Genomic DNA, 10680 nt, shown 5'->3' with positions numbered 1-10680 from the left:
TTAAAGTAAGTGTTTCTCAGACTTGCACTAGCATCTTTGACATCTTGAACAATACTCTCAGGAAAGAAAATATACTTTATTTTTAAAAAGGGAGGAAAGTCACTACCACAGCTGAAGAACAAGCATGAGCCTAATCTCTCTGACCACAGTCCTTCTTCATATGGGTAAAAACCAAACCAACAAACAACAACAAAACCTCTGTTAGTTCTATTTATTATTAAGGCTCAATTACAAGGGCGGGTGTCAGTCTGGAAGGGAAAAAAAGATATCTATATCTCAATTAGTCCCCTTAGAAATTATGTCTTTATGACATGGAAGATTATTTGAAGTTCAGGGGAAAATTCACAAGTCACCAAGTCAATTGAAGTAGTCCACCAAATAATAATTTGCTGATATAACTCCACATGACCAAAATAACAGTCTGGACTTGCTTGAAATTCCCTGGTTTTAGCAGCTGTTTGCCAATAGCTCTCAAACAATGGAGTTGTGAAATGGAGCCACTTAAGTTATCATGATGAGGCTCTTCCACAATTGTGTCAAGTTCTTTTCACCTTGGCATGCACCACCTGAAATATTTTAGAAATACACATTGATTTCCTGTTTTGAATAAATAGGAAGACAGCAAATCTCCTATGCTCATGAGGCCTGCAGCCAACAAAGTCCACAATTGAGAATAAGACAAACACTCCACAGTAGGTGAAGACTCCTTGGTAAGCAGTTGTTGACACCTACAGACGCAGACAAAAATCTTTCTGTCCTTGCGAAGCCCAAACTATGATTAAGCGTTAATGCAAAGTTGATCTGAATGAGATCAGCATGCTCTGACCCACTGTTGATGCTTATTTCAGGTTTTAGAATAGAATACATAGAATACATAGAATAAACCAGGTTGGAAGAGACCTTCAAGATCATCGCGTCCAACCCATCAACCAATCCAACTCCGCCCAAGCAACTAACCCACAGCACCAAGTACCCCGTCTAGTCTTCTCCTAAAAACCTCCAGTGATGGTGACTCCACCACCTCCCCAGGCAGCCCATTCCAATGTGCAATCACTCTTTCTGTATAGAACTTTTTTCTAACATCCAGCCTGTTTAAGCACTGTCAACCTTGAAAATTTCCCATATGCTAAAATAATATTTTAAAAATCTCACCTTTCTTTTATGTGTATACATAGCTAAAAGATAGTAATATTCATGCACAGGTTTTTGTTGTTGTTTGTTTGTTTGTTTGCTTGTGCTCTGAGAAGACATCTCATAGTAGGTTTCTTCGGGGCTTAATACAATTTGTTGTTGTCTACTAAACCCTCCATTTATCCGAGATGACCAGAGGAAGGTCCTTTCCAGTGAAAGCAAACAATTAGGAGCCCTAAGTTATTATTTCCTATTATTGTGCAATGAAAGACGTTCTGGCCATTTCAATATGAGGGACTAAACAGTCCGGGATTGCAAACGTCGCGCAACCGCTACTCTCCCACCGCCCCACACACCACGGGAGCACTCCGGGCTCCCCTGACACTGCCGTGGAGGCGGGCTCACCCTGCCAAATGGGGTCCTTCCCGCTCCCATGGGTGACCCCGGCCGCCACCTTTAGAGCGGTCCCAGTCACCCCCGCAGCTCTCCCTGGCATCCTGCGGGGCAGGCGACAGTGCCCGCTGCGGGCCTCGGCGGCCCCCGGAGCCGCGCTGTGTACGAAGTCAAAGTACATAAGTGGCTGGGTCGATACCCTATTAGGCTAGAAACAGTTCTGCATATCAAAGGCCGACGAACCTAATGACTAAAAATATAAGTACCTGACCCGGAGGATTAATCACACACTGTCAAACTGAAATTGGTGCAATTCTTCCAATCATTAACGTTTTGCTTACAAAAATGTGCTTTTCTGTTTGTTTTTCTGCTAAATGATAACCATTTTCAAGTTGAATCGGCTGATAGAAAAGTCGAAAACAAGACGGGAGCTGTGCTGGAAAGGTCATACGTGCTAGTTCGGCATGAAATAGCCAACAGGCAAACAAATAGGGAAAAGCAGGGTGGCACGGAAGGGGCTCGAAGGTTTTATGGAACGGTGTCAAGTGCTTTGGCTATTTTTCTCCTGCCGAGGAGAGGAGGTGGCCCGGCGAGAGCCCCGCTGGAGGATGCCCACGTGGGTCTCCCTAGCTGTGGAAACGGGATTTGGGTGTTCGGGAAGGCTGCCGCGGGAGTACCTCTGACGGGCAGCTCAGCCTGCTCCCGTCGGTGGGTTTTGCCAAGGTGCAGTGAAACGTCCTCCTCGGGCGGGTGGGTGAGCGAGCAAGGGCGTTTCCCCAGCCGAGACTGGGTGACAGCGCTGATGTCACTCGTCTCGACTCTGAAAATCCACATCCCCGGCCCGGCGGCTGCAAACTGCATGGGCGCTTCCCAGCTGCAGGGAATCGTCAAATCCCCTGCCACCGCTGGGAAGCGCTGGGATTTAACGAGCTCGGCTTTCCGGGACCACGTTACACTGGTCGGGACACAAACATAGCGCCCCGAACCCGTCGTGCATGGGGCCGTGCCAGCCTTTAGTGCGGAGGTGTCCCTGCTCGCCCCTCGTGGAAATGAGCGTTACTGGAGTTCGTTCACCCAAAGCCCCGCATCACCGGGCCACCTCCTGCGCCCGCCAGCCGTGGAGGGTCTCGCGTGTTCCCCGAGTGTTCTCTTCCCCACGTGAAAGCACAGTCCTATGACGAAGCCACTCTGAAAGAGTAAAGCCAGTTTCGTGCTCCCTGGTCTTGTTCGGGACAGACAGACAAGACAAAAATGAAAGAGAAAGGACAGGAACGCTTTTGCTCGAGTGCCCCCAGCTCTGCTCCTGCCACCTGCCCGCCTCCCCCGCGGTTCAGCCCCACAGACTAACGGCGGGCTGTTCGCGCTCCCGCCTGGACCTGGTCTGAGGCCTGCGACAGAAACTCTGAGGGAGGGAAAATGCCGTTTTCCTCCTCAGCGGAGTCCGCCGCACGTCTTCTGCTCTCGACGGAGGCCTCATCGTCTTGCACACCACTGAGCCTTGCGGGGCCGAGGAGGTGGACGGAGGCTTCGCCCTTATCCCAGCGTGCACAGGCACAGGTGGCAACGGAACCGTACCTTTTGCTTTATGTTTTCTGCACCTGTTGCGTTTTTAAAGAGCAAACCAAAGCTAAATCTACTCAATTACTCAGAAAATTCAGCTGGTGTTTCTCGAAGTATTAACCAACTCAGACGAGACAGACCGGCTGCCCTAAGTGCTGCCCCTCCTCCCGCCCCTCCTCAACAGGTAAAATAGGCATTGTTTGCTCCCTAAAATCTTTTCGGGACACTAAAAGCCTCTGTAGCACCCGCCCCTTCCCATTTCCCTGTGTGATCGCTGCGGCGCCTGGGGTGACTGAAGACGCCGGATGGCGCCCACCCCCGGGGAGCGTGGGCCCGAGGGCATTTCTCCACATCCCCGCGGCCATGCTTCTTCACCGCACCTTCGGGCCGGTATAATTCCGGAGAAAGGACGATGAATAACCATTGTTGACTTAGGCGGGTCAGCGGCTGCCCCAGCTGGGGTTGATGTCCTGCCCCGAGCAAGCGCTGCGGGGCCCGCTCCTCCTCCAGCCCGCACCCCCTCTGCTCTCTCCGGGTCCAGGCGACGTGGGGATAAACACCTACGCATTTAGCTGGTACTCGCAGACCAGGCTTTCCTCCCTTCCCGAGCAGGCAACGGTGCACGCAAAACCAAAACTTGAGGTGGAGGGCTGAAAAATAGAAAACTTAATTAAAAAACCATAAGCCCACACAAGATCCCCACCATATGAAGGTGGACAGCGGATGGCAGGTTGGCCAGCAACCGGCACGGCATTGGAGGGAAAAGCCCTAATTCAACACACGTGGAGTATTGCTGGCAGCAGGGATGTTTAAGATTTATGCTGGCAGTAACTGGACAGAGAGCATGGCAGGTGGTGTAGAGTTTAGTTTTATTTCACAGACAAGTCCATCAAAAATTAAATACCAGGGTTTGCCTTCTTTTTTTTTTCTTCTTAGCATTGAACAAGTATGTACAAAATATGAACACGAGGTATAAAACCACAACTTTTAAAGAAAACTATTATGTACAGAAGCAGATACGTGTACAATAGGCATTATCTTCCCATGGCTGTGTGCCTCCCTTATCCCACACAACTGATGCCAGTTTCTGTCTTGCAATAGAGCTCTATCATTCCCCACATTTTCTTCTCAAATATAAAATCTGTAAAAAATAGATTTTCAAGGAGAAAAATACACTTCCCCCTGCCCTGCAAATGCAACAATCCAGATTAAGGGGCAAAGTGCTAAAAAATCCAAGAAGGCACATTTCATTTAGCACAAAAGTGAAAATAAATCTGTCCAAAGACTCTACCTGATGATTGGAGGGATGTCTTGGTGGAAAGCATCACAGCAGGTAAAAGGGTGTGAGCATAAGGCACGCGTCAGGATGGTCAAATCCATCCCTATTTCACAGAACATGCTTTTCTGCTTGCAAATGACATTTAAATTAACTACCTTTGTTTACACATACAAAGGGTTTAGTCCTGCAATCCATACTGACTTCCACACTAGCTAGAGGAGTTTTGCCTGATCATCAACAGCAGCTGATTCAGACCCCCTGTGAGCAAGGACAGGGTGTAGTATATTTCAGTCAGAACATCAGTTAATGTACAAATATATCTTACAAGTAATTAAATACAAACAATATTTCTTTAATCAAATTAGAGATCTGCCAAAAATGGACTCTTTGGAAAATACATCTTTCTCTGTTTTATCATAAACAAGTCTGTTTGGTGTTGTTATTTTTTCTTTCAGTGTAACAGTGAAAGTTTTCTCCTGTAGCATTAATATTCTTCCAAATCAGCCCCTGGTGAAGTGCAAGATGAGTCAGTGTCCACTTTCTGCATGGGGCCATTAGTGGGTAGGGTTGTAATAGCCTTTATCGCCTTCAATGTCCACTTCTTGATCAGAGTCCTCGGACACATCTGACTCCAGGTCCTCCTGTGAGGCTGGTGAGGGGGTGTACTGTGAGCCATCCAGGGAGACCTCCTTACCCTTCTGCTCAGGGGTCGGGCAGCTCTCTGGTCTTTGGTCACCGTGACTGTCAGAACCTTCCACTTCTTCTTTTTTGGTGGCCTGGGGGTTCTCCTGCAATGAAAGAAGCTGACTTTACACAGAAATAAGGGACCATGGAGTCAGAAGGCCTCAGAACCTTTGTGTTTCTTGCAGAGAAAGGCAGGTGTCCTGCTACCTCTCTGGCCTCCTATCCTGAGTGGGACAAGGCCAGGGAAGAGCTCAGCTGCACACAGGGGCTCAGCTCAGATCCCACTCCCCAGCAGCCACAGGGGCTGCAGCCGTGAATAAGACTCTTTGGTGATGGTTATCGCAGCCACTTCAAAAGAGTCAGGAGCTGCCGGAGCCCAGGAACCTCTGAACTTTTGTCTTTACCAAAGCAAATGTTTATTATGAGTCTACAAACACCGACACACCGCTTCCTCCTGCCCTGATCTTTCCTTAATTCCACTCAACAGCAAAAGAAGGGAAGCTGAATCCATCAGTGGGGGGGGGGAAATAAATATTTATTAAAAAAAAAAAGACTAATTAAGCCAAGCCTCTACATTAAAATGCTCACAATTAAAAACAAAACAAACTAAACCAAAACAAAACTCCATTTCTGAAGGCAGGAGTAGCCCTGCATCAGCAGCCATCTGGGGAGCCCAGTCCCCTAAGGGGGCATGAAATGATACTCTCATGAGAAAGCAGGCAGAGACATGTACATACCCATGATATAACCATGTGGGCTCAGAAAAATGGATGCAACTACATGAAAAGGAGGAAATGACTTAAAATGGCTGAGATCCCAAGCAAAGTCTCTGGACACTGCAGCGCAGGGTCAAGCCCTGCCAAGGAGGCACTGCTGGGGACCCAGCCTGCCTCCTGCCAGCATGAAGGGATTTTATTAAAAAATCAACTGAATTACACATTAAACCTGGGGGAAAGGACACAGGCTAAATATGTCTAGTGTGTGCACTGTGATTATTTCTCATATTATTTTTATATTAAAGGCTGGTTTATGAGTAAAACTCATCCCTCCATGTCACACTTAGTAAAGCTGGACTCAGGCTTTTTCACATATCTTTGAGCCAAGAGGCCTCCATCTGGCTGAGCCAGGCAGGATCGGGCCCATCTGGGCAGTGAAAAAAGATTTCTCTGCTTAAGCACAATTTCTAAGAGAAGTAAAACTGCTCTCAGACTCATACACTGTAACAATCTGTAAACAAAAAGTAAAAGCTACTCAATTTTCCGTGCAGCTCCTCAAAACAAACAAGGTGTTTGTACCTGCCTTTCCCAAAGTCTGCAGAATAAATCAATTTGTGTTTATTAAGACAGGGTGATTTAGAAGACCAGTAAATGCTCTTCTCCAACACAACTGCCTAAGTAATTTACTGACAATTACTTATCTTTTCCACGTTAATTGGCTAAACAACATATGGGTTTACAAAACAATTAGTGTGGAGTTTTAATAGGCAGTGTGTGAAAGCCGGGCATAATTGATATAGGAACTACATTAGGAGCTTTTAACGTTAGTGCTGCCTGAGTGAACCCTCATGGGTTTCAGCATGACTATTTGTCTTTTTAATCAAGGTGAAGAGGTTAAACAGCCTTTCAGATGACTTCTGCATACAACCTGGAATAGGCGAGCACAGTATAAGATAAGACAATTAAAATACTTATTTCTATAGAAACAGAAACATCCCCGTACCTGTTTTAGACGCCTCCATTTAGCTCTGCGATTCTGAAACCACGTTTTGACCTGAGCAACGACAACAGAAGGCACGGGGTAGTCTCAGAGCCGGTAAGTACCAGGAGCCTTTCCCGAGCCACTAACGCAAACAAGTGTCAGCCCCACCTAGGCCCCCCGCCCCAATCCGGCCGGGTTCCCGGGAGTGGAGCACCGACGGCAACCACACGGAGTAGGGCCGGTACCGTCAGCCTCGGGGGCTGCCCGGGGACGGGATGCGGTTCCCTGGAACGCGGGCTCGGCCTCACCTGCCTCTCGCTGAGCTGCAGCATCTTGGCCAGGCGCTTCCTCTCCGGCGGAGAGAGGTATTTCTGTGTCTCGAATTTCTTCTCTAGTTCGATGGTCTGGTCGTTGGAGAAGCGGACCTGTCCCCCTTTCCTCTTGTGCAGTGGCCGCTGGATGAAGGGACTCCACAACAGCGGCTTCCCTTCAAAGAAAGGCACAGCGCCGAGGGTCACCGGCCGACCGCAGACACGGGTGCCCGGGAAGCCCCGTCCCCCACCCGACTCCAGGCCTAGAGGCGCGTCGGGTCCAGGGCCCGCTAATTTCCTTTGCCTGATTTTATTTCCCCCAGTGCTTAATATGATCTCTCGCCTCCTCTGATTTTTTCATCTCCGCTAGAGAGACCAGTTAAAGCCACTCCACAGGCTTTAGCAACATTTCCGTCAATGTGTTTCCTGTTGGTCTATCTCGCAAAGAAAGGGAAAAAAAAAAAAAAAAGGGCAAAAAAAAAGCAAGACCTTTGCTTCCTTCTGCTCTTTCAGTGAGATGCCCCAAGAACCTGTCTCCTTTTCTCTGCACAACCGCTCGGGGCCCCGCGGAGAATGGGGATATTAAGAGGCTGGGCAAGGGGGATGCACCAACACGAGGGCTCGGGGTCCCCACCCGCTTAGGGCAAGAAGCGCCCCGAGCCCCCCATCCCCGGTGGGACTTGTCCGCCCCGCGCGCCCGACTCGGGCCCGGGGCAGCGGTGCGGGGCGAGGCGGTGCAGGCAGCAGCACGTCGGGGCGACAGTCCCTCTGCAGAGCAGCAGCTGCGTCCTGGGGCCAGAGGCTCTGGCCAGTGCCACTGAGTCACGCTGTTTGTCTTTCTGTCTTGCTGCCTGCACCCTTTGAAATTTGCTACATTGTTTTTCAAGATTTTGCTTGCGTCAGGCTTTAGTAATTCTGGTGCAAAACAGACTCAAAAAATAGGAAGCAACTGGTTATTTTAGCTGTCATAAAGTCACATCCCACACAGAGGAAATGAACAATATCAGAAAAACGGATCCCGGCTATCAGAAGTCGAGTGTTTCCTGAATTTGTCTGTATTGAGGATGTCGATAAAGTAATCAGCAATGTGCACGACTCCCGGGGAAGAGCCTGCTTCAGCCGGCCAGGAAAACACTTAACAGCTTCTGAAACCAGATTTACTCCTATCGAGAGCTCAAGGTTTCCTGTATGAACGGAAAGGGTCAGCCTCTTTCACTGCATGAATGTGGTGAGTCAGGGTCCAGTTTTGCAATCGCTAAGAACAAGTGCTGCAGCCCGGGCGCGGGGCTTAGCCCCCACAGCGAGGACGCTTCTCCGGCCGCGGGCGCGAAGGGGCCGCCGGGTCCTCGGCCAAACCCACCCGCTTCGGCCCGACCTGACCTACCGGGGAGCCGCGGGGGCCCCAAGAGCGGAGACTGCCTCCCGTCTGTTTTTCAAGTCATCCGCAGGAAAAGGCTGAGATCTGCCATGCGATCTCCCAGCACAATTAAAACTCCCCACCAAAACCACACGCGACACTACTAAGGATACTCTCAGAGTCATTTGGTTTAAGGAAAACAAATCTGAGTCACCGCGGCCGCGCACTGCAGTCTCACTGCCAGCTCCGGAGCGCGACGCGACTTTAATTTACTGTAAATCAGACGGGGGCTGGAGTGAGACAGGGGGAGAGAAGAAAGGCGGCGGAGCAGGCGGCAGAAGGGGGCAGATTTCAGACACTTCCCATTCCCCTCCCTACCCAGCCTCCGACGGAGGGACGGCACGGAGATGGGAGCGGCGCGGCGGCAGCCAGGGAGGACAGAGTGGGACATGACTTACCCAGAGGGTCCTGTCGGATCAGAGCGTGTGCGTAGTCACCGACAGCGCGGGGGAAGGAGTAGAGTGGCCCAGCGTAGGCGCCAGTGCCGTAAGTGGCAGCGAGGTGGTGGGAGAAGGCCGGGTGGATGGGGGTCGGCTCGTAGATGGGGGTCCGGTATGGGGACACCAGGCTGGTGAAGGAAGAGTTGGGAGACGGCAGTGTCGGCGGCGGCGGGGCTGATAGGGAATGAGGGGCCGGGGCGGCGGCGGGACCGCGGCCCAGGATGTCCTCGATGTAGAAGGGCGTGGGGTGCGCGGGCTGAAGCAGCGGTGTGGGCGCGTACAGCGGGACGCCGACGCCCAGTGCCGCCGGCGCCGCGCCCGGCGGCTGGTACTGCATGGCACGGCCGCCGCCCGCGCACCCCCCGCGCCCCCGGCCGCCCCTGCGGAAAGCCGGCCCCGACCGCGGCTGCTGGGTACTGGCACCGCCGCCGTGGGTTTCTCTGGGCTCGGGTTACCCTTCGATAGGTTTCTATTGGCGCGGGGCGGAGCCCGCGTGGTCTCTGTCCCCTTCCTGCCACGGCTCCGTCTAGCCAATGAGCCCGGCCAGGGAAGGGGGAAACCACCCCCCGCCGGCGATCACTCCCCCCGCCTCCCCGAGCAAACTCCCCGTGGCGCCAATCAACCACGGCCGCGGCCTCGGGGAGTCCGGGCAGCGGTGCGCGATCCGCGGGCCCCGACGGCACCGCCCGGGGCTGAGCACAGCGACAGCGCGCGGGAGGTCGAGGGCACGGGAAAGTGGTATGACGGCATCGAGCAGGAGGCCCGCTACTGCCCTCACCGTCTCCCGCACACGTACCCGCTCACGGCACAGCGTCTCCTGGATTTCTGGCTTCCCCACGAGGGAGAACGCTCACCAGGCGCTGGCTGAGGGAGGAGGCGGAGAAGGGGGTGTGCGGCCTCCCTCCCTCGTAGCTCGCCGTACTTTGCAGGTCCTTTAAAAATCCCCCGTGGCCGCTCCGCCTGGCTGCGCGGACCGAGAAAGGGGTGGGGAAGCGTGGTCACGCAGAAGGCGTGGGAGGATGGCGGCCGGGTCGCGTGGGCTCCTGCTCCGTCTCCCAGGGTCAGGGTCGAGAGACCAGTGGGCGCGAAGCATCGGAGAGGGACGCGGGGAAGCGTGGCGCCATTTCCTGCTCCGCGCCTCGCTGGTCACCCACGGCCAGCATGCTGGCCGGTAAACGGAGGCGGCGGGGTCGGCTTTCTCCGACAGTCCCGCGGGAGAAGGCAGTCCACGCAGCGCCACCTGCCACCATCGGCTTTATTTTTTAAAACCCACCGAGTGTTTCCTCCTGCCCCGCCGCCCCCGGGGAGGAAAGCGCGCTCCATCCGGGGCTGCCCGTCGCCGAGGGCCACTGTAAGCGGACTTGCCAGGGGGAAGGGAGCATCAGCCTTCCGCTCTCCCTGACCCCTGTCACCCACCCAGGGACTTGTCCCGAGAGCAGCGAGTGACGCCGCCTTCTCCCCCTCCGTGGGAGCGGAGGTTTGCAGGTGCCCTCTGCGTGTTGGCGGACCCTGCTGGGTCGCCCACCCCTCATGTCCCTCCCACGCCCCCGAGCTGACAGAGAGCACGGAAAACTGTTAAGGAATAGCAGGTGCTGGATTAATCGCGCTCTCTCTTTTTTTTTTCCTTTTTTTTTTTTTTTTTAATTTATTTTTCTTTTAAATCTCCAGTTCAAGCCTACGAAGATCTTAATAACTAAAAGGCTCAGAATAAGACGAAAGGGTGTTGGTGAAATGTAAATCTATATCTTTTAATAATATAGAGAGGTT

General features: G+C 52.4%; 1 protein-coding gene across 1 annotated transcript; it reads right to left on the bottom strand.

Annotated features, from left to right (window-relative positions):
• Positions 1–4768: 4768 nt before the first annotated feature.
• Positions 4769–9321, bottom strand: HHEX (hematopoietically expressed homeobox). Its single transcript, XM_009897793.2, has 4 exons — positions 8872–9321; positions 7054–7232; positions 6767–6817; positions 4769–5151 (listed from the first exon to the last, which is right to left on the bottom strand). Exons 1-4 carry the CDS (start codon positions 9248–9250, stop codon positions 4918–4920), a joined length of 843 nt encoding a protein of 280 aa, XP_009896095.2. The 5' UTR covers positions 9251–9321; the 3' UTR covers positions 4769–4917.
• Positions 9322–10680: the final 1359 nt, after the last annotated feature.

Source organism: Dryobates pubescens, chromosome 8 (assembly GCF_014839835.1).
Source record: "Dryobates pubescens isolate bDryPub1 chromosome 8, bDryPub1.pri, whole genome shotgun sequence".
Lineage (NCBI taxonomy): Eukaryota > Metazoa > Chordata > Aves > Piciformes > Picidae > Dryobates > Dryobates pubescens.
This window is presented reverse-complemented; position numbering and strand designations above follow the sequence as displayed.